At 39.5% G+C, this 24,858-nt stretch overlaps 1 protein-coding gene across 2 annotated transcripts in view; it reads right to left on the bottom strand.

Annotated features, from left to right (window-relative positions):
• The window catches only part of MALT1 (MALT1 paracaspase), a 62,767-nt gene that overhangs the window by 29,419 nt on the left and 8,490 nt on the right, over positions 1–24,858 (bottom strand). The window contains exons 2-9 of one of the 2 annotated variants that reach the window (XM_070627775.1): positions 23,934–24,100; positions 13,920–14,041; positions 9,427–9,586; positions 7,506–7,684; positions 6,990–7,086; positions 6,141–6,173; positions 3,406–3,432; positions 1,194–1,226 (exon numbers count right to left, since the gene is read on the bottom strand). In XM_070627775.1, coding sequence (XP_070483876.1) covers positions 1,194–1,226; positions 3,406–3,432; positions 6,141–6,173; positions 6,990–7,086; positions 7,506–7,684; positions 9,427–9,586; positions 13,920–14,041; positions 23,934–24,100 — 818 coding nt within the window. The remainder of the gene's footprint in view (positions 1–1,193; positions 1,227–3,405; positions 3,433–6,140; positions 6,174–6,989; positions 7,087–7,505; positions 7,685–9,426; positions 9,587–13,919; positions 14,042–23,933; positions 24,101–24,858) is intronic. The other variant, XM_070627774.1, reaches the window with a different exon arrangement.

Genomic DNA, 24,858 nt, shown 5'->3' with positions numbered 1-24,858 from the left:
TAACTCAATGGGCTCTATCACCATCCGCCCAGTGGTCCAAGCGAGAATCCTTGCAGACATGGTGATTCTTCTCTATTTTTTTAAAAACGTTTTCTTTTCTTTTCTTTCTTTCTTTTTTTTGGTGAGGAAGATTGACCCTGAGCTAACATCTGTTGCCAATCTTCCTCTTTTTGCTTGAGGAAGACTATCACTGAGCTAACATCTATGCCAGTCTTCCTCTATTTTTGTATGTGGGACACTGCCACAGCATGGTTTAATGAGCAGTATGTAGGTCCACGCCTGGGATAAACCCGCGAACCTTGGGCTGCTGATACAGAGTGCACAAACTCAACCACTGCACCACTTGGCCAGACCCTCTCTCTATTTTTTAGAACCTACAGCAAGGTGACAAAAACAGCTTACTGATTCCATCACCTAAAGACTTCCTGAATTTGTTCTTTATCTTCTGAATTCTCACTGGTACCACTCTAGTTTAGATTCCCATTATTTCTTACCAAGACTATTACAACAGTCTCTTAATTTTTCACCTAACCAAAACATCCTCTCCTTTCAGTTTATTTTCTACACTGACACAAGACTGGTCTTTCAGAGAGACAAATCTCATTCACCCTCTATCAGAGTTCCCTTCCAATGGCTTGCCTGGGAAATGGGGCTCCTCCAGATCTGGTCTCACTCTGCTTCTCTAGCCTCATTCTCTTTATGCTCCAGAGCACTGTGTGTTACTTGCAGCTCCCCAAATTCAACAGGCTGTCTCATTCTCTACAACGCTGTACTTAGGATTTCATGTTCTCTCTGCCTGGAAGGCCCTTCTCCTATTCATCCTTCAAAACATAGAGCTGCTGTGGGCAATCTCCCTGCTTTTTCGTAATCTAACCCCACCAGGAGATAGTATTTCTCACTTCTATGCAACATACATGTTTCTTTCCGTTTATAGGTTTGTTTGCATGTTGCCAAAACAAAGAAATCACTCCACAGAAGCTGACTTGGTCCCAGAAACTGAATTCATAATCTCTTTAAGCCTCCTGTCCTATAATTTCTTTTACAAATATCCAAAATAAACCATTTGGTCTCAGTGTTATTCAAATATTTATAAAAGCTGTCAAATTAAAATGTCTTAAATCCCTTCACGATCACCATAAAAGAGTTATATACTATAATGATATTTTAATCAAGCATTTTAACGCTCTACTCACCCAAAGGCTGGTCAGCTGTTTGCTCTTTATTATCTATAAAAAGATAAAAATGCAAAAAAATTAAGACGTTATTATCCATGATTCAAATATCTTCAGGGTTAGAGATGTATGGAAGCAATGAACAGTAACAAGATAGAATATGTTTTCCAACAGCTAACTTACGATTTTAAGATTTTCAGATTCTTGATAAAAACATATACCTGGCTAGACAGAGTTGGAATCAGAGCAGGGGAACGTCTTTAGTAATTAATTGCCACAGCTGGGGGTAACCATCTTTAATGTGCTAGGTGGAAATTACAGTCTGCCTGCAGTGGGTGGTGGTAATAAGAAATCGCAGGAGTAGTTAATGTTCACTGAATGCCTGCCTGGCTCTGTTCTACGTGCTTTAAATACATCTGATTGACATAGACCTCCCTTCACTCTATGAAGTTTGTACTACTGTCACCTCCATTACACAGAGAAGGACTCTGAGGCAGGGAGAGATTAAGTCACTTATCCAAAGCTATCAAGCTAGCAGATCTCATTCTACAGTCCACGCTTTTGTCATTGCCTACACATAAAATGAAACACCTCCCACCCCTGAGGACCACGAGGGAAGAAATGCGGGAGCTCAATCAGTAATGTGTCTACTCTCATAGACAGGGTAACTTTGCTTGCATTTTTAATAATTCATATGCTACTGAATGATGTCTATTAAAATTCTTCTTTGTTTTTAAAACTCAAATTTTTTGGTGTTTCTGAATCTTGAGGAGTAAGGATATAACGAAAGAGAGGGCCAAGAAAATTTTAGAGCGTAGTGGTGGCTGTTTGCAAAGGTTTTCCTGAAATAACTTTTCACAACGTTCACTGAAGGGCGAGAAATAACAGACCAGTTTAGGAAAGGAGGATTCTAACCAGGCCAAGAGAAACCAGCGGCTACGTGACAGGATGGTCTCTGGCACCATGAGGGTCTGGAGTTTGAAGCACGTCTCACCAAGGCTTCCCCTGAGCTCGAGGTTGGTTCGGCAAGACCAATGTGGTGACAGCGGCCTCTGGTCTGCCTGATCTGCTTGTATGTCATCAGCACAGCCCAACCATCACTCACAATAGATTCTATTCACAAAACATGGGCAAGGAACTAAGCAAGCCAGCTAGGGTGCTAAAATAATGAGAAATAACATGTTGAGAAATAAGAGGGCTCTCCATAAACACGAAATGATATAACTGCTTTCTGAATCTACTCCTGTAAGGTCTTATTTTCAGATATACTCACAGATCCCAACACTGCCTTTCAGATTCCTCTGTGTTTATGGAATCCTCACAATCAACACCTCTTTCATCTCAGTTAAGGCTTTCCCTTTAGCTTAGCTTGTTCAGAAATCTGTTCTGATTAAAACTGGCCAAAGAATGATGAATACCTCTGCCGGCTGTCAGTCTCTTAAAGGTCACTGACCAACTACTTATCTGTATAGCGCCAACTATTCCCACTAACACACCTTTTACTTCAGATAAAGACGCCACTCAACTAGTTCATATGTTCCATGATTGAGCGACTCTGAACAAGGTCCCAGGGGTCTGGCGAGTTCAGAAACGTTACCTCTGTTACTGTTCAAAGACTTGTTTCTCATCATTTCAAATTAAATGGGCACTTGCCCCATTAACTGCCTTTTATGATATAGAATCATATACAATGATAAAAAAAATTGATATTCTACATTATCTCAGTATACTTACTTTTCTATCCTTATAGTCTTACAATCTAGAATATCTTAAATATTTCCACCTGCATGAAATTGTACTTCATGTAAGTACTAATTTCAAGCCTAAATTATGATATTATTATTTTTGTTTTTTAAAGATTGGTACCTCAGCTAACATCTGTTTCCAATCTTCTTTTTTTCTTCTCTTCTTCTCCCCAAAGCCCCCCAGTACATAGTTGTATATTCTAGCTGTAGGTCCTTCTTGCTGTGCTATGTGGGATGCCACCTCAGCATGGCTTGATGAGCAGTCCTAGATCCACACCCAGGATCTGAACTGGCAAAACCCTGTGCTGCCAAAGCAGAGCGCACAAACTTAACCACTCGGCCACGGGGCCGGCCCCTGTGATATTATTTTAATAAAGGAAAAAAGTAACTAGTACTACTATAGCAAAAGAATATCTACAGTATCTTTAACTTACTGTATTCAATAACTCAAAAGTCTAAAACTAATGTTTTACGTTTATATTACTCACCGGGATGCCCAAGATGATTTAACTCATCTAAAATGAAATGAGAAAATTGATTAGCTTTAAATAATCTAACTGCCAATTTATAGTAAATTGTAAGTAATAGTAAGTAAACTGTAATAGTGAATTGTACAATAATCAGTAAAACTAATCAAAGGAGTATTTGGTTTTGAGTTATTAAATGTTATAATGTTTCATCAGTTTAGAACTTTTCAAATGCCTTAAAGGAGAAGCCATGAAAATACTGAATGGGAAAGCACACTGTTGTGGATATCATTTAGGACTGCTTAGCTATTATTATCTTCATTAAATGGCAAAAAGCTAAATACACTGACTCATAATTTGTTCAAAGTTTTAGATATTCTGGTCAATTATGGGACAAAAACAGTTAAGGGAGAGGTCTGTCTGTGGCCTCAACTATAAACTTCTTGAAACTAATTAACAATCTCAAATGATCTTTTTTTAATAAACTTTTAACTTTAGAACAGTTTAAGATTTACAGAACTAATGTGACAACATTGCAGAGTTCCTCTATATACCCATACCCAGTTTCCCTATTTTTAACATGTCAGTAAAGTACATTGTCACAACCATTAATGTTCTTTTTTGTTCCAAGACCCCATTCAGGACACCACATTACATTTACTCGTGGCATCTTAGGCTCCTCTTCGTTGTGACAGTTTCTCAGACTTTCCTTGCTTTTTGATGACCTTGACGGTTTTGAGGTGTACTGGTGAGGTACTGTGTAGAATGTCTCTCAATTGGGATTTGCTGATGTTTTCCTCATAGTTAGACTGGTGTAACGTGTTTTTGGAGGTAAACTGGTTTCTGAATTGTTAACCTGTACCCTCTCGCTAAAGGACACATGAAATCATCTAAGCAAATATCCACGACATTATAGTCATCTATCTTTCCTTTACAAATCTTATGAAGATAAAAGTGAACAGTAACAATAAACTACAAACGTTATACTATTCCTAAGATGTTACGCAGAAACTTATTCTTCTACGTGATGTAAGATAACTCAGGAGAGGCATCAACTGGAGTACAGGGCGATGTACGATTTCTTCAGCCTTCTGTCGTACAGACGTCACTCATTTCCAGTTACTTAGGTCAGCACGTTGTTCTTCCTCCCCCTCTTCAGTGAGGTTGCTTTAGACATTCGTAATCCGTTCAGGTTTTTTGGTCATATTTTGCATTCCATCCTGGGATCCCCCCTCCTCTGACCTCCTACTAAACGATTTTTTTAAACTTGCTCACATGTATTCATCATTACAATGATCACAGAGAATAGTTTCACTGCCCTAAAAAATCCCCTGAGCTTCACCTATTCAATCCCCACCCTGTCCCGATGAAATATCTTTAATAAGAGACGTAAAATGAAATAGATAACATCATGTTCTACAAGTAAAAAACGATACGATGCAGGACACTGTTTACGGTATGTGTCAATCCACCAATTATAAAATGCCTCAACTTTGTAGACTTTTTTACAAAGAGAAGTTGCATCTAATTTTTCCCTCTGAAATTTTTGGAGTAGATAGTTTGATTTTCATCTCTAAGTGTTCTGAACAGATTTATTTGAAAATTATTATTTAGTAGTGTGTTCCCTACTGCAGAAATTATAGGGAGAATCTTGCAGGCAAAGAGTCAGCACAGCCAGTGGTAACTTACAAGCACCACCCTGAAAACAGCAATGCTAGTTTATGTTTATTCTTAGAAGTTGCCAAAGTTAGGAAGTTTTAAAAATCATGCAACTAGGCAAAAAAAAAGTAAGAGAATGAAGAAGAGTTTGGTTAGGATTTCTTCCCATAGCTTCCCTCATGTAGGGCCCAGAGATCACGGGACTGGAATCCTCTTATGCTAGAGAATCCCGGTTCAGGATAACGTGTTGGGATGAAAGCAGTAATTATAGTATTCAAAGTGCCACCATAATGATACGAAAGACAGGAAAACCAGGAAACCTAAGATTTAACATTATTTTCTTAATTCACCCAAGTAGAGCCTAAGGTTATATAATAGTTTAAAGAGGCAGAAATTGAAAAAATACTTTGCTATCCACAAACTTAATTTTGTAAAACAATGTGATATCATACTAAGGGAAAATAAGTTTTAAAATTTACTCAATACAACTCATGTACAATGCTTTGGTTAATTACAACAAATTAGTAGCTTATGCTGAAATAGATTTTCAGTTCTCTTTATACATTACGTAAAAGTGACATGGTAGATTAATCTACAGCCTTGTAGCTTCAAAAAATGGATCTTATCAATTTTATTTTAAAACAAAATATTTAATACTTGATAAAACAAGTTAAACAATAAATCTCCTGTGCTGAAACTTTTATAGAAACTACATTTGTGTTTGAGAGGCATATTATCATGGCTCAAGAATAGATAAAATAATCTAAACAACGATCCACGATGGTACAGACATCTATCTTTTTTATAAATTTTATGAAGATAAAAATTAACATTAAGAATTGCAAATTCACTGTTGAGACGATGTTGTGCAGGAATTTTATTCTTATATGCAATAGCATTCAAGTGAAAATGAGTTATTTTAATAGCGTGTCAGTTTAATGGTCTGTGGCAATTTACAAGTCCTCAAAGACTAAGATACAATATCTTTCGATGAAAATTACTTCTAATAGCTAGTATTTTTTCCATCACTGCACTCTACCAATCCCAGAGGAACCAGCATGCAGGATATTTGGTTTCAAACCAAAGGATTACACTACCTTCAGTGCACTCCACTGCCTCATCTGTTCTTCCTTGTTCCAGAGAAAACAAATGTGAATATATTGTAATTCATGATCTTAGGAAGGGCAGCCATCAAGCAAACAGAGAGATAAATATCATAGAAATATGTTGGCAAACCAACATATGCATCAACATCTCCTACTATTAACATAACTATAAATGCATTACGCTGAAATAGAACAAACTCCCAAATTATGTACTTCATAATGGGGATTGTTGTGAATAATCATTCTTTTCTTTATATGTCTGTGATTTTCCTTTTTCTTTTTTTTTAGTGAGGAAGATTGGCCCTGAGCTAACATCTGTGCCAATTTTCCTCTATTTTGTATGTGGGAAACCACGACAACATGGCTTGATGAGCGAGCGGTGTGTAGGTCTGAGCCCAAGACCTGAACTGGCGAACCCTGGGCCACTGAAGCAGAGTGCACAAACTTAACCACTACACCCCTGGGCCAGCCCCTGTGATGTTTGTTTTTTAAAAATGTTTTACTAAAAATCTTTCCCCACTATATCAAGTTTTTTATAACTAAAGTTTTAAAAAATACATTTTTGCCATAAATGTTTAAATAAACTATAAAATTCAAAAATAACTAAAATGATCTAAATAAAACAATTTTTCCTGATTCTTTCCGCTCTTTGTATGTCAACCTAGATTATAAATTTTGTATGCATTCTCTCAAATTTCTAGATAAACAATATAACTCCTGATACTTACATCATTAAATAGAACGGGGTAACAAGTAGTAGAATTTCCATTGCTCAAACTTCTCATTTCATATAGCTTGTATTGTACTCCATTTGTCAGAACACTGAGTAACACTGCTTACCTATGATGATTTCTACCTTCTTGCTATGTTGACTGTCTCGATCATTATAAACATGACACCAATAGGTTCCTTGATGTTCCAAATCCACATAAGGCACCTACATCAACATCAAAACACACACATTTCCTCTTCAATTTTAATTTAAATTTGCTTGGAGAAAAAGTTATTTTGTATTTTAAAAAACTACAAAACAAAATTTCACAAGGCTTTAGACATTCTTAGATCATTTCCATTCAATTAGGTTAAATAGTAGCAAGCAAATGATACAATGATTCTAACAACGGTGAGTTTGCTGCAATACTTAGTATAAGCCCTTAGATGTGGGCTGGCAGTATATTCTAGCACTTTTGCAAATATAAGAATCACTTAATATCAAGGAAGGAGGGACTTGAAACAAAAATACTGAACACATTAAAAAACCCCAAAGAATATGAATTTTAATGTGCACCTTAATTTTCAATTATATTATTTATTTCACCTACTAACACAAAAAATAGCCCAAAACCAACTTCCTACCATATATAGCTTTTTCGTCTCATGCGTCAACGGTGATTCATTTTTGAACCACTGGTACTGAGGAATAGGGCTTCCAACAGCGACACACTGTAAGACCAAGGTGCTACCAGGCATCAGCTTTTGGGACCTTGGTTCAACACAGATTTGCAACTTAGATTCAGAGACGCCATCCAAGCTTCCTTAAAAGAAAAACATTGAACATAAATAAAATCTCTACGTTAAAATTTTTTTAATAATTTAAAAAATAAATGTTTTCAAGTTCACCTTTCATTTTTTTACAATCTTTAATAGCATCTCCCGAACTATGTTTCATAGAACTGTAGCACTTCTAAAAATATTAAGAGATGTTCTGTGGATAAAAGGATGCTGTGGACAAATAAGTTTAGAAAATTCTGGGTTAAACAAATTTAAACAGTTTTTGTGTTTTTTTTGAGGAAGATTAGCCCTGAGCTAACATCTGCTGCCAATCCTCCTCTTTTTGCTGAGGAAGACTGGCCTTGAGCTAACATCCATGCCCAACTTCCTCTACTTTATGTGTGGGATGCCTCCACGGCATGGCGTGCCAAGCAGTGCCATGTCCGCACCCGGCATCCGAACTGGTGAACCCCGGGCTGCCGAAGCAGAACGTTTGCACTTAACCGCTGCGCCACCGGGCCAGGCCCTACACAGATTTTTTTATTGCAGGACTTCTCAGAGTTCTCAAAGTGTTAGTATGCATTGTGTATTTAAGAGGAGAAAACAGTTCCAGTGGTTTCCAAATGTGTCTGGTGGCAGAATCCTCTTGGTAAGGTGAAACAACTTATTAACATCTTGAAAGATATTCACGTTCAACACAGAAAGCTCTAAATTCTGCTGTTTAACATGACATTAAAATAAGGAATTTTGTTACTAGCACTGAGTAAATACAGATAGGTTATCACTAGTATTTCTTCCCAATGCAGATATCAGAAAGCAGCATTTACTGAACACTCAATTGTTACTTTTTAAGTTCCTTGAGGACAGAGGGTTTGTCAATGTTACACTATACGCACCAAGTCCCCATCACGAAACTCAAGGTCTAACACATTGCAGGTGATCAATAATATCTGTTGAATGAACAAGATTCCATTTATAAACATACTAAAGTTCATTACATGCACAGATATATTCTAGAAAGATGTAAATAACTCTCTTAATTAATCATGACTATTTTTAGACTATTTAGATGTAGGAAAAGCTAAATTGAGAGAGAAGAATGGAAGACAGACTGACTGGTAACAGAAAGTCTGTTTCCCTCCTATTCTTTCTGTCTGGCAAAAATGACAAAGAATATGGTTCTTGACTATGTGTATGAATAAATAAAATAGTATCTGATGGCTGCTCTTTAGACTGTTTTTTTCCCTTGATCAATACTAGATATTGGACTAAAAAGATGGATGACAAAGAGCAGAAAATTAGTTTGATGAAATGCTTTATTGCAGAGAATGATACACAACATGCTCTTTCATGTCAACATCAAACCTAGAGCTTTTATTCCACAACACAATGTTTTAGGAATAATGCAATAGTTTGGGAGAAAAATATACAGTATGGAAAGGAACTGAAAAGTGAGCAAGACTATCAGATTTTTTTCTCCTCGAAAACCAGAGACCACCACCTTCAAATCCACGAGAGAAGGCAAGTGCGAAGAGGTCAGCAGCAGGACCAGAGCAAGAAGGGTTCTGTGCCATCCTAAGGCGTCTGCACTTATACACAGACATCCACAGAGAGAGAATGACAGTGCATGGGATAAAAGCTTAACAATCGGTGACCTTATGTTGGGTGAAGTACATAGGTGAGCTTTTGGTGCTATTTTTAATACTGTGAAAGTAAAAGTAAACATTTAAACTAAAACAAAATAAGGCAATTTCCATCCCAACATTCAACTTAATTCATCACTTACCCCGGAAGCTTTCTGTGACTTCTGTGACATCACAAACATCCAGCTGTGACCACTGGCTGAATTCAAAGGTGAAGTGATTATTAACTCGACAGACGTAAAAGCCTGCATCTTTTACGTGCACTGTGTTAAAAATAAGTTCTGATGCATTTCCGTTTGGAATCTGTGATAGAATCAATAAGAGAACATGTGAATGACTCATCAAAACATGCCCTATAAAACGTGCTGTGCAAAATGTGTGATTTCTTTGGAGCTTTGAAAAGTATATCTTTTTTTCCAAGTTCTAAAGTATTTGTTACTTAAAACAAACAACATTTCGAGTAATTTAGGACTGCAGTCTTAGAAATCCAGTCTTTCAGAAATCCATTAACCAGAGTTAAGCTCTCTCCCATATAGCTTCCAAAAACTCACTAATAGAAAAGTACCTGTTGTCATTTAAAACTGTTCAATCGTTAGTATTTAAAGAATCTACAAGCGCAACATTTACGAGTTAAGTAGCCACATGCTATAACAAACGCCATGAAGTGGAGAGGAGTGCACAGAAAGTGAGGCCTGACCAAATTAGCTGTGAGCACGTGAGCAAGTTACTCCACCTCAAGACTCTCTTTTCTCATCTGCAGAATTCTCTAAGAGGACAGACTCCTTATAGTCTGTCCGATAGTCTTCTTTCCAGGTCTGACAGAGAAGCGCTATGGAAAGCGTATCTGTGATGGAGGGAGCGGCCGGCTGGCCGAGGGTTTCCCGAGCTTCCCCCCCCACCCCCACTCCGGGCTTTGGTCACATGGTTTCTTTCATCTTTGCTGCTCCCATCAGCACCACCCAACTCTGCCAAGAGGCTTAGTTAAGTGCCTCATATGAGCTCCCTTGCAAAGTACTTTAACAAGCTCACCCCTCTCCCTGTCCAAACCCCAACCAATTGAATTCAACTCTCTCCCCTCTCAGAACCTGCAGGAGAGCAAGAACATTTTGCTGAAGATGTGACAACTGGGATGGGAGGCTGCACTGAGCACTGCCTGACAATCCTACCATGTTAATCTACTAAGTTTGCTTTCCTACCATACTGTTAATGTATCCTTTCTCTCTCCTCTAACCTCCTGCAATTCTACTTCTCTCAGCCATTGGCTTCAGATAGAAACTCTCCTCTTCCTGCCACCAAATCACAAAACTGTCTGTGTCTCTACCTACTTATAACCACTCTCTTCCCTCCTGTTAAAATGGAAAATGCATCTTCCTAACACAGGTTACTTGGGTTCAGGATCTATGAGGACCCATTGAGAACCGCAGAGTCGGTATGAAGATTAGTTCAAGCTGAAGACATTTGGGATTCAACAGACGCAGAAAGAAGCCTTCTCAGAGCTTCCCTTATCAGACTAAATGCAGAAACTTCTGGGAAATGAGGCTGCCATAAATTCCCTCTTCAGTGCAGCTTTTACTCCCAGGAAGGAGCCCAAGAGTAAACAGACCATAAATCCCCTCCCCAGGGGAGTTTTATGGCCGTGAGGAAGATGCAGAGACCACTCACACCTGCATGAACAAAGATTATCACAGACTTTCTTATCTCCTGTTTATTCTTCTGGAAAACCCTTGTATTTCCTAAAGAAAACCATTTGTTCTTCGCATAGAGGCCTCTTCTCCCTCATCCCTTTTCCCTACTAAGTTAGGTACATAAGCCTCTAACTTTAATCACTCATGGAGCTACTTCTTTTCTAAGTTTCCATATAAATAAACATTTTTTTCTTGTTAATCTGTTATTTTGTCAGTAAATTCACAGACCCCCAAGGACTGACCATGAGGGTAGAGGAAAACATTTTTCTCTGACAATCCCATTCTCTCTGACCTTGCTCCTGGAATTTTCTCTCTGCTTTAGCATCTTTTTCTCTCTTATGTCGTATCACTCTCAAAAATATACTCTAGTGCCTTGTATCTTAAAAAAACAAAAACAAAAAAACAAACCTCTCTTGACCCACACCCACTTCTGAGCAGCAATGAAAACGCTGACCACTCCTTTCTTCTTGAACTCCTTTCCCTTTTAGGCTCCACACCATCCTCTCCTGGTTCTTCTCCTCTCTCTCTTGCAGATTCTTCTTAGTCTCTCTTCTACTGGTTCCTCCTCCACGACAGAAACTTTCAATGTTGTCTCACCGGATATCCAAACCGACTAGCTGATTCATTTAGAAATCTAAAACTAAACTCTTGATTTTGCTCCCTAACTCGATTCCTCTCCCAAGCTTCAATACCTCAGTATGTAACACATCCCCAGATGCTTACATAAAAAATCTAAGGGTCATCCTTGATGTCTCTTCCTTTTTCCTCATGCTTCCCATCGAATCTATCAGCTTTGGTTAACTCTACCTCTAAAATAAACTGACTTACACACTTTGATCCATTTCCAGTGCCACACTCTAGTCCACACAACCATGACCACTATTTCTAGTGTAGCACAGGCTTACATAACTTGGTCTTCTTGTTTTTCTCTTGCTTCCCTTTGAGCAGTAAACGTGTGTTTTAAAAACATAAATGCTATCCTGTTACTTCTCCTGCTTAAGACCTGTAGTGGCTTCTCACTTTACATCACCTTGTTTATTTTCCTCACAGAACTTAACTCAAACAATTATCTTTTTTTTTTTTTTTTCTGAAGAAGATTAGCTCTGAGCCAACATCTGTGCCAATCTTCCTCTACTCTATATATGGGTCACCACCACAGCGTGGCTGATGAGTGGTGTAGGTCTGTGCCTGGGATCCAAACCCTCAAATCCAGACCGCCGAAGCAGAACACACCAAACTTAACCACTATGCCATGGGGACAGCCCCTCAAAGAATTATCTTATTTGTTTGTTGTCTCTCTCTCCCCACTGGAGGAGGCAGGCCCCTTGTGAGTCAGTGCTCCTTCATCATGGCCTTGAACGTGGCCTGGCACAAAACAGCTGCTCATCGCGTACTCGTTAAACGAGTATTTCTTAAAATAGACCCATGAACATACAAGTGGTTTGATAAAACTCAACTTGCTGAAGCTTTGAAGTCCATTACGACTCTCCAAACCTAAGATGTACTCCCCATCCCTTACATTTCTACTATTCTCAAATCAGGACATATTTCACAAATGATAATATAGTAAGTTTTCTCCATTACTTCTCCTTCAAAAGGCATTTACAAAAATGAAAGCAACTTTGCATTTGAGAAAATATGGTAAAAAACGTTAAGTCACCATCTCGTGGAAGCCTAGGCACAGAAAACACCTGTCTGCTAAATTCTCACGACCCCTGACAACAGGAACTCACATCGCTCATAATGACAGTCAGGGTTCCACACGGGCTGTCTGGCACCAAAGCCTAAATGAGCTCTTTTTAGTACAGTCCACAGCTGCTCTACTTTACCTGTGTGTGAGGGATGTGGACAAAAAACTGTATAAAACCACACACTTCTAAGGCATAGAGTGATCCCATTAAAGGAAAGATTGTAATCTTACAACAGCTCTTTACCTAGTTTCAGGTTTGCAAATGTAGCTTTAGCATCGAGCTGGGAAGAAAGCTTAGCTATCTGACTAACAGGTTGAAAACAAAATGGAGTTTTAAGGTGTGATCTAGGAGAGAAGGGGGCAACGGGAGATGGATGAGGGAGAAGAGAGATGCCCACCAAAGTGGGACACGACACAGGCCAGCAACACCAGTGAGAAATCCTCAGTGACAGAGGGACTCAAAGAACTTTTTTTTTTTTTGAGGAAGATTAGCCCTGAGCTAACATCTGCCACCAATCCTCCTCTTTTTGCTGAGGAAGACTGGCCCTGAGCTAACAACCATGCTCATCTCCCTCTACTGTATATGTGGGATGCCTGCCACAGCATGGCTTGCCAAGCGGTGCCACGTCCACACTTGGGATCCGGACTGGCGAGCCCCGGGCCACCGAAGCAGAACGTGCTCACTTGACCGCTGCGCCACCGGGCTGGCCCCTCAAAGACCGTTGGAGAAAGAGAATTCCAATATGCGATTTTAAATTATCTGTTGGCAGTGCAGGGATACAGTGCTTCCACAAGAGGAATAAAGGCCCCCTGCCACCAACCTGAATTTTACTTTAGAATCTACCACAATAGCCGGAATCTTTTGATCTAATACAGTTATGTGGAATGCTTAAATAATACTGCAGTAGCCTTGAAAATCTTGTAATTAAAGATTTTAGTTGGAACATAATTTGTTGCAAAGGAGTTTGTATAAAGATGTTAAAATGTACTGGTGATGTTTCCTATTTGTTAACGCTGTCGGTCCAAGCTATTTTCCACAATTTTTAGAGTAGAGAACTGATTTTATTATTGCTTACAATTTTTTTGTAATATGATTTTGAAACTGTCTTACCAAAATAATTATTGGATACTTCGATAATAACACAGCAATGTCTATCAGATGAAAATTCCTAAAAGCACATTGAGGATAATAATGCTAATTAATTTTCTATCATCCTCTCTTCTTATGACAAAGGAATTAAAAGACATTTAAAAATATTACCTCTTTATTCATTTTGAACCATTGATACTGTACAAAAGGATGTCCAGTTGCCCGGCAACACAGTTTCACAAACTGTCCAGCCAAGACTGCCTTTGATTCTGGGTTTACGGTGATCTTTATTCCTTAAAAAAAAAAAAAAAGTTAAAGTCACCAAAGAGGGGTTTTCCTTGTTTACATTTCTGAAACCAAAAAAAGAAGTATTTTGGAAATAACCTGCACGTTGATCCTTGTTATAAACCACCCATTCACATCTGCTTCCCCCATCAGATTATGAGTCTGAGAGTTCCAGGCTTTGTCAAACGAGGAGGAAAGACACTCACCTGCGGAAGACTTTGATCTACTGTACTTCCCACGATTGGGGGAGAAAACTGTTTGCCATATTTCTTCAATTCTCAGAAATATGTTTTCCACATTCTAACCCCTCTGAAATCAGGACGCCCCTTATAACAGATGTCTGCTAGGCAGCAGTCATAACGTCGTTTCTCAGTGCCAGCTCTTGGAATACTTGGTCATCAATGCTCACGTGGGTGGCACTTCAACTGAGTTAGCTGCACTCTTAGTAAGACAAGTGTTGAGTTGAAATGCCAACGAAAATGTCTTCACAAGACACCTGAATTTCAATGCTATGATTCAGCATTAAAATGAAAATTATTCTCTAAGCACAAAAGCACAGAAACAGAACAGCAGGATATAAATTTGATATACGTGACTACAAACATTTCTCACATATGACTATCAGCATCAAAACTTGGAAAACTTTTGACGGGAGCTTCAAAGAAAATCGTGGAGTCAATAACGGAATACCCTCCCTGGCCCTCCCTCCGGCCTCTCTCTCAGTCACTCCATCTGGGGAAGGGAAGTCTGCTGCATGTCACCGGACACTCAGGACGCCCTGCGGAGAGGCCCAAGTGGTCAGGAAAGAAACTTGGGCCTCCTGCCTACAGCCATGTGAGTGAGCCACCTGAGAAGAGGGTCTTCAGACGGCTGCAGCCCTGGTCAACAGCCTGGCTGCCCCCTCATTAGGGGCCAAAACCTGAGCCCGAACCACCCAGTTGAGCCACTTCTGGATTCTTATCCTCAGGAACTGTGTGAGATAATAAACAGTTGTTGTTCTAAGCTTCTGGTTTTTGGGTAATTTGTTATGGAGCAACTGATAACTGACAGAAAAGAAACCAAAGTTAGGAAATTTTACATCTGCCAGGGCTGTAATACAAAAAACTGGGTTAGTTGGCTTTTAGAAAGGAAGGAGAAAAGATCATTAAAACTTACAAACCTTAATTCCCCACACCTAGTTTTATTTTCTTTCCTCATCTATCCTGCATATGATCTCATAACTATCTTTTTCCTCTATAACCAACCAATCCAAGGGAAGAAAACAAGATTACAACTGAAGAGGAGTTAGTCTAAACAGTAGCAATCGTATTACAGCAAAGGTACTAAACTGTCTAGGAAAAAAATAGTCTATAAGGTAAAATAGGTGTGTGAAATCCATACCAAAAAGACACGAAATAAACCCCAAATCCAAAATAAGTAAACATTTATTGCATACCTACTACATTTCAGGGTCCGGAGAAACCCTAGAAAATCTTTGGTAAATCAAGTAGAGCCTCTTAAAAAAGAACTTAAAACTTTTGTCAAGGGAGAGCTTTCATATTTATTAATTCTTTATGTTGATTCCAAATCTGCACAGGATGGATGAGGTAAGAGTTTTCTGAATTCTGTAACACATGTTGGTAGGAAAGTACACGTGGAAGTCAGAAAATGGGATGAGCACTCTCACTTAAGCCAGCAAATTCACAACACTGTATTTTCATGCTCCCATATACCATTCCTCTGCCAGGAGAGACTGACATCACAATTTTAAGATACAATGATTCTGATTTTCAAAGTTCAGGTGTGGTAAGAGGGAAAAAAGTTGCTATAACAAGAGAAAGGAACAGGTATAAATCTGAAAAACACAAGGGTTGTAGCCAATTCTGGCTTTAAAATGTGGCTGTGTCACAGCCATCTCAAACTCAACATGTCCCAAATCTCCCCAAACAAAACCCACTCCTCCACTTGACCCGCAGTCTTCTCCCTCTCAGGGCAGATAAACAGGTTTCCAGCCTACCCGACCTGTCCAGTTACTCAGGACAGAAACTCAGCAGCCATCCCAGAATCCCTCCTTCTCACTTGCTGATTCTCCACATGTAATTTATCTGCAAGTCCTGTCAGTTAAGCTTTTCCAAGTCTCACCACATTCAACGCCACGGTCGTCATCCAGGCCACTACCAGCTCTCAACTCAACTACTGCTACAGCCTGCGAACTGGTTTCCTTGCTTCCAACCAGCAGCCCAGATGTCTCTTTAAAACATAAATTAATCCACATCACTCCTCTGATTAAAACCCTCTACAGACCTCCCACTGTACTCAGAATAAAACCCAAACTCCTCACACGGCCTACGAGGCCCTACCTGAACGGACCTGCCTGACCTCGGCCCCTACCATTCTCCTTGCTCACCATGCTCCAGTCACATTGGTCCCCTTTCCTGGGAAACTAAGCTATTTTCTGCCTTTCCATTTACTAGTCCTCTGCTGGATTTTCCCCGCAAGCCCCCACTGTTTCATGGCTGGCTCACTCTTTCTCATCATCTAGGTCTCCAGTTTCCCTGGGCAACATCTCTAAATTAGCCACTCCCCCACCCCCAGTTCTTTATTACATTCCCCTCACTTTGTGGTCTTCACTGTACGAATCATCTGAAATTCCTGTTTCTGGTTGTCTGTCGCACCCACTAAAACTGAGGCTCTGTGAGAGCAAGCACCTTGTTTGTCTCAGTCACCAGTTTATAACCTACAATAGTGCCTGGCACGTGAGGATACAGTGGGTGTTCAACACGTATTTGTTGAATGAATATATATAATAATAATAAAAGTCACTTTAGCAGCAATTTACTGACTGCTTTATAAGTGTTAGCCATTTGGATCTCTAACCTTCAAAATAACCATATGAGTTAGATATTAATTAGACCTATATTACAACGAAGAAAATGAAATTAAGTAATTTGTAGGTGGTCACCCAAAATTACCTTGAGTAAACTGTTTAACCTCGCTGAGACTAATTTGTTTTCATTGTAAAATGGCAGAACTAGGGCGCAAACCTAGGTTTTCTTGGGCTTTAAAATCCTCATGCTTGTTAGCCCAGTGATTCTTTTTCTTTTCCCCTCCACCTTTATTGAGACATAACTGACAGAGGCCGGCCTGGTGGCACAGCAGTTAAGTGCGCACGTTCCGCTTCGGCGGCCCGGGGTTCGCTGGTTTGGATCCCGGGTGCGGACATGGCACTGCTTGGCACGCCATGCTGTGGTAGGCGTCCCAAATATAAAGTAGAGGAAGATGGGCTCGGATGTTAGCTCAGGGTCAGTCTTTCTCAGCAAAAAGAGGAGGATTGGCAGTAGATGTTAGCTCAGGGCTAATATTCCTCAAAAAAAAAGATATAACTGACAAATAAAAATTGTATATATTGAGGGTGTACGGCATGATGATTTAATATACATGTATGTTGTGAAATGATTACCACAATCAAGTTAATCAACACATCCATCACCTCACAGAGTTATCATTTTCCAGTGATTCTTTTTTTTTTTAAGGATTTTATTTTTTCCTTTTTCTCCCCAAAGCCCCCTGGTACATAGCTGTGCATTTTTAGTTGTGGCTCCCTCCAGCTGTGGCACATGGGACACCGCCTCAGCATGGCTTGATGGGCAGTGCCATGTCCGCGTCGAGAATTCAAACCAGCGAAACCCTGGGCCGCTGAAGCAGAGCGCGCGAACTTAACGACTCAGCCACAAGGCCAGCCCCTCCAGTGATTCTTAATGCGTCTCCCAATGCTAATCCCATCTTCTGCCACAGTGAGCCTCTCTTACTAGAGGGAATGTATGGGGCAGAGTGCAGTGGCTTGCACCATGACAGTGCTTATAAAGTGACTGTGGCAAATGTTCTCTGCTATTATACAAAGAGACGAGACAGAGTGATGGAAAGTAAAAGGCTTCTTCCCTAGAGGGTCTTACAAAGGAATGAGCGACCTTTCTGGAAAGGGTCCATATGGCCAGGATGTTCTAAACGGTATCATTTGTGTGGGACACAGGACTAAAGGATTTTTAATGTACATTCAAATTCAGTTTATACATCTATCCTCTACCAACAACTCTAGTAGTCTAGTCTTCAGCCAGCAAGTACATAACACATATTTATCACTTATTGCTTCAAAGACTGAGAACTGAAAGGCAAAATGTGATTTGGAAACCACTCTTGGTGAGTAGTAAAGAAAAGAAGTCACAATACCTCCCATGTTTTAACCACACTCATTTCCTTCCTCCCACGTAGCGTTGTGTGACAGGGAACCATGGTCATCCTTTAACCACCCTCCTGCAGAGCCCACTAGTGAGAAGGTGCTGACAAAGGTAAGGAAAGAACCTGGCATGGCGCGATGGAGGGCACACCTAGGCACACAAATAAAAGTTCTGTTTTAAAGGGTGAATGCACAGCTTCCTGGCAAACAAGCCTATTTTCAGATAACATCTGCAAAGAAGTCAAAGAGGTTACTTGATTTCCTGTAAGCTGGGGAGAATCTGACTAGGTATGATGGAACCTGAGGATTGCGCTTTCAACACACACCTATGCAGATCAACAAATACATGACATTAAACAATAAAACCAAAAACCCTGCTGGAACTACAAGACAGACAAATTAGGGACGATTCCTGACTTGACAAAAGGACTCATCATGGGCTCCCTTTAAGTTACTCTCTCTCGAAATGCACTTAAATATTGATGCAATTCACAAACAGCTTTTCCAGGAGATTTATTCCATACGTTCCAGTCCATCTATCTTCAGAGACCACGAACCAAAAAATTTTTTCCATCAGCTTCCATCTAAAACTCTCCCTCAACATTATTCTGAAACTTTCTAAGTCATTGTTGAAAAGCGCCCATAGAGTCCCAGAATACCTTCCTCTTCCGCCAACAATCTCCCATTACACACCGAAGTATGTCCATGTTATGGTCCCTTTTACAACGTTCTACAACCAATGTATGTCCATGCAGTTTCTTCTTACATGTCAATTTACATGTGCACCTACTGTGGTTAACCCTAGCCTCCTCAGCATCCCATATTCTTCTACCTCGCCCAATGACCCTGCACACCCAGGCGCAGAAACACATTCCTTCACACCTCACTTACCACAGCCTTTCTCTCTCTCTACTTCCTCCTCATCCTTATTCCTAGCCATACCATCTTTGCCTCTTCATTTCTTGATATTTTCCTTTTGGGAATTTTTATTGCTCATGAAACAAGAAAAGTCCCTTATAAATAAGATCTAGTATTTGTGTACTTTTTAATTTGACAAGAAGAAAAAAACTGAAGTCCATGCATTAAACAGGCATAAGAGGTAATCATCTATACTTAAGTTCCTCAAACAACCCAGAAATTTCCTAGAATTACAGAAATGACCTTGAGTTCAGGTCAGAGTCAGCAGACTTGGGTTCTAATCTACCTTTGTCAATAACTGTGACTCTGGCCAAATGATAACTTCCAGAAATCTCATTTTTCTACATATATATTTGCTCACATTTAAAATTTAAATGTTCATAATAGTACTGTTCTCTTCCTTCACGGAATTGTGAAGATAAAATGTGAAGTAAAGGTATTTTGGTTAAATTAAAAAATAACATTCAAAGATCTTTGCTCTTGTCTTAGAGATAATAAAAGTAATAAAAAATAAAATTGACATCAGAAACATAATGAGTGTGCCACAAAAGATTAAAGAAAAAAAGTAAAGTGATCTGAAAGAAAAAAGGGGTGGGGGAGTGAATGGAAAAGATGCCCCGAGGATCTCACATGACTCTGCCGTAGCTGTCTGAGACAAACCGAGAGCAAAGCACCTACATGAAGAATGAAATAAAACAGCAACATCATAAAACTGGAGTTGGAAAGAACCTTAGGATTCACCTAAGGAAAACCACATAAAAATGTTAATGATCTCTATATATCCCCCACTGTCTAGCTTCTGCTTAACCAATTTCAGGTCAGGGCATTACTTCCTTGGCAACCATTTCATGATCTACATAACTCTAATTGATAAAGCCTATAAATCTGCACTCAAAACGTTTTCACTTAAGACAAAAGAAACAAAAGCATCTTGAACTGCACATTTGAGTCTATCTACAGTTTTTTTTTTGAGGAAGATTAGCCCTGAACTAACTGCTGCCAATCCTCCTCTTTTTGCTCCTCTTTTTGTTGCTCTTTGAGCTAACATTCGTGCCCATCTTCCTCTACTTTATATGTGGGACGCCTACCACAGCATGGCTTGCCAAGCAATGCCATGTCCGCACCGGGGATCCGAAGTGGCGAACCCCAGGCCGCTGAGGCGGAACGTGCGCACTTAACTGCTGCGCCACCGGGCCGCCCCCAGTCTATCTACATTTGCCAAGCACACAGATGCCAATATCAGTTGCTTTAGGGATCAGGGTTTTTGATCCTTTGATAAAAAAGTAATGGTCTAAAAAATTGTTATGAACTTCTGGTTCAAACAATTTCAGCAAATTCATTTAACATCTCCACCCCCCCCCAATTCCCACTGAGATGACCAAAGGAATAAAAACAGGGAAACAATTAATCAGCGCTGGAAATGGGGATGCACATCATCCATGCATAAAAACTATAAGCAATTTCTCGAACATAAAACACAGGCAAAAGCAGACTGAGGGGCAAGCTGGCCAACACATGTGCTGTGGAAAAGCCCAGTTAGAGAGAAAGCAGAAGCTAAACCTCAATCCCATGGGGCTCCTTAAGAAAATACATTAGGTGTCACGGCCCATGGAGACCAAGAATTTGGGGGCGAGTTACCCTCAGCTTACAGCTCATGCTAGGTGAGGGACCACTGAAGCTGGCTCCTAATCAAGGGAATCATTCCAGTCAGAGATGGGGGGATGCTGCTCCAGCTACTTCTGGGCTATGAAAACAAATACATCAGTTTCTCAATAGCAGATGAAGTCCCTTCTACAGCCATCTCCTATGGCGATCTCTGGCTGTGATCCCACGTACAACTGAAATCTGGTAAAATAAGTCTACAGTTTCCCCTTCTCTCTACATTTAGGTCTGAAAGACCTGTACAGAGGTTCTCAGCATCCTTGACAGAACTCATCTTACTCACCCAAACCAGACTGCTTCATAAAGACAATTCGGAGAAAAGTCATTGGACTTTCTGTGGAATAAAACCTAATGTCCTCCTATGAAACTGCATTACTCAAACAGAAAGAAATATTAGAATAGTTCTATTTTGTATTTTCACCAAGATTCTGGAATACACCAAAAAGGAAAAACTAGAGATCAGATCAAACTTACTCTGTATATACTTGTTTTTATGATTGTACTGGATGTGATCATTTACAGGTTTGTCTCCTCTACTAGACTATGAACTCTAAATAGGCAGGAACTATGGTTTCAGTCATCTTTGAATTCACAGTACCAAGCACAACATCTTGAACAGCAAAGGTACTGGAATAAAATAAATGTTTATTGAATGAATGAGCAAAATCCCAAATTAAGTTGATTCTATCAGAGCTTACATTCTTAATTACAATGGTTTTTATTCTCAGTATCCTTATTAAAATATTAAAATTATTCTCTATAAGTCTTATATTTCCTTATTCTAATATCTGTAAATACAGTAAGTTTTAGATTACCCACATAAGATGCAGATAGAAAACTAACAGTAATTACTTCTTCCTGAAATTACTGAGCTTTATTAGATCCCAAAATATTTCCTCTCAAATCAGTAATTAACATTCAAGAAACAAGTGACTCCTACCGGATACTATATGGCTAATATGACATAAAACTTCACAGAAACAGTGCATAAGTGGTAACGTAGAAACTGCTTTCCTTTTCCTATTCTCCCCTCAAATGTGAAAAGGTCCCCGGGTACCTTTGAAAAAGCCTGTAGGCCAGATATCACGATGACCTGCACAGGGGAACACTGACAGTAAAGTGCTAATCCTACTATTTGGAGAAAAACACAAAGAGCAGAAATGGACTTTTCAAAAGAAGATTACTGACGTTTATTAGGATGGCACTGTATTCACTGCTGGATTGTCAAAAATCAAAATGTAAAATACTGTTTAAAATTTCAGGCAGATCGTTACACATATATTGACTCCATTTCAGTCAAGCCCAGTTTCGTATATGGGAAACTTTGACAAATCGGAAACTAGATCTCAGGCCAGTGATTGCACCACAGATCATGAGATGTGAGGCCTCTGCTCTTGTCCAGATGCAATTCAATTCCACACAGCATTATTCCACGTAATTCTTACAACTCTGCGAGGTAGAGAACACTTAGGCTCATTTTATAGATTTGGTAACTGATGGTCAGAGTATTACGTGTAATTATTGACAAAGATAACGAGACATAAACATTCTATTTATTTCCCAGGGAGGTTTCTTAAGTTTTTAGAGGCTCTGGTATTCTATAAAGTTTGAGAACTGAGAAGTTAACTGAGTGCCCCGGACTGGCAGATTTCAGTCATCACAACTTCTGAGTACTACTCAAGGCACTGGGGATATAAAAACTAATAAATGTCACCTGAAGAAGTAGCTTACTAATTGGTGACAGACAACAATTTTCTCTAGACAGGATGTTCATTAGCAGCTGGTGATAGAAGTGTTAGAAGGATGTTCATTAGCAGCTAATGATACCTACTCCACACCTCTTGGTACAAAGAGGCACTGAGAAACTTAGGTCAAGCATCCAACACAGGATGTGACACAAAGGAGGCATTTTCAGGAGGTTTCTGGAAAGCTAACTCAACCCAACTCCACTCCCGGCTCTAAACCAGGCGAATCAGCACATTCCATCTCCCTGGCCACAGTGACAGGTGCAGGGACAGGCACGTGGCCAAAATTAGTTAACTAGAGTGAATCTTATGATTTTTGCTGGGTCAAAGATGAATGCAAGGAACAGCTAGTAGATATCTTGTGACAATGTAGAAAGTCAATCTCGGAAGAAAGATAATGACAGGAAAGGAAGAGCAAAAATGAAAAAAACCAACTCCTGGGGAACAGGGTTCCCCTGCCTCTCTTGCAGCCCAACCTGTTTCAAGATTTTTCCATTAGGACAGCCAACATATTCCCCTTATTACGGCAATGTGAGGTGGGGTTTCTGGTACATGTAACTGATAGTACACCACTCCCCTGTGTCCCTAATTCCCCAACCCCAGAACTGACAAAGTTAAAAATAAGATCTGGATTATAATGTTAGGTTCCTCATGTTAACTTAAAACTATATCACAAACAATTTGTTATGTAATGAAAACTGCATCCATCACAACCATGTAAAATGAAAGCATCATGTCCTTAGTCTACGGCCCTCCGGATCTTCACTGGCTTCTTTGCTTCTACTGGGTCCTATAATGGCAAAGTGGACCCCTGAGAAAAGGCTGCAGCGCTGCTGTCATCAGGTGACTTAGAGGGTACGGTCTGTCCTGCCTGATACTACTTTAGTTGACCAACTCTATCTGTAGTTGTGGGGAGGAGGGACTGTTTCCGAGTCCTCACATCTGACCTTGGAAGTGAGAAACCTCACCCCATATTGGTATATTCAGGAAAAAATCATATGGTTAAGTCAACCAACACTTCAAAATCATCATGTTGGCAATTGTAATAAAGACATTCTTCTGTAGAACTACAACACCATTATCACACGATAATTCTCTAATATCGAACATGCAGGTTATATCTGAATTGTTCTACTTGTCCCCAAAATGTCTTCTGTAGCTGATTTTTTGAACCACAATCCAATCAATGCATTTTATTGTCTTTTTATGTGTTCTTTAGCCTTAAGCTGTGGAAAAAAATGAGATTCCAGACATTGACATTTTCTAAAAATATTTAACACAATTGATCTGGTCAAATGAGATATTTTCCTCTAAGTTTGCCTCCATGAACTCCTGGAGAACATACCCAAGAGAGAAACCTACCTGGGGGGCTGAGAAGCTGAAGAACTTCAGTGTGGTCCATAGCCTGCAGGAAGTCACTCAAGTCCGTGACCGTACAACCTTTTTCACCCATTAGCTTCAGTAAACATAGGCTCGGGCTTCCTTCAGGCTCCAAGACCTTAAGAGAACACTGTTCCAAGTCCAGGCCACTGGAAACAACAGATTTAATCCAAGTCAACAATTTTCTTCAATATATGCCTGCTGTATGTTTGGCACCATCATAGGTGTTGTAGGGAATAAACCACGAGTTGCTGAGTGATGAAAAACTCTTTACATTATGACTGCTACTGTCCTTTCCTCTTCCTCCTGCCACTACAGGGGATTCCTCTTTATTCCCTTTTCCAACTCAGCTCCGAATGACTACTAAATCAGGACAATGAGGGAAATCTTGAAACAGGATATGAGAAAAATTTGGCCTTGATAGTGATAAAAATTTCCACCTTTAATTTCAGAATAGGGAATAGGAAAAACAGATAAATTACTCTTTCTTGTACTTACATAAAGCATAAGATGACTCAAAAAAGAGGCATCAATCTTTGAGACATACTGAAAAATGAAAAAAATTAACACAGTATTTTGTATTAACAAAGTAATGTCTACGTGTGTATTCACATGAAAAAACTAAGATACAGAACAGTTTATGTTCTGTATGATACTATTTTTATTAACAAGAATATATACATGTTCTTATATAGGCAGAGTAACTTTGAAGAGACAGCCAAGAAGTTGGTAGCAGTGGTTGCACTAGAGAGAGGAGCCAAGGGAGCAGAGCTCATACCTGGATGATTCATTTTTCACTATAAATCCTTTCGTATCACTGAATTTTTTACTATGTGCACTGATTTTTGCAACAATTTTTCTAAAAAGACACTTAGTGCTATTGACATTCAAAGTACTTCTAAGCACC

Source organism: Equus przewalskii, chromosome 7 (genome assembly GCF_037783145.1).
Source record: "Equus przewalskii isolate Varuska chromosome 7, EquPr2, whole genome shotgun sequence".
Lineage (NCBI taxonomy): Eukaryota > Metazoa > Chordata > Mammalia > Perissodactyla > Equidae > Equus > Equus przewalskii.
This window is presented reverse-complemented; position numbering and strand designations above follow the sequence as displayed.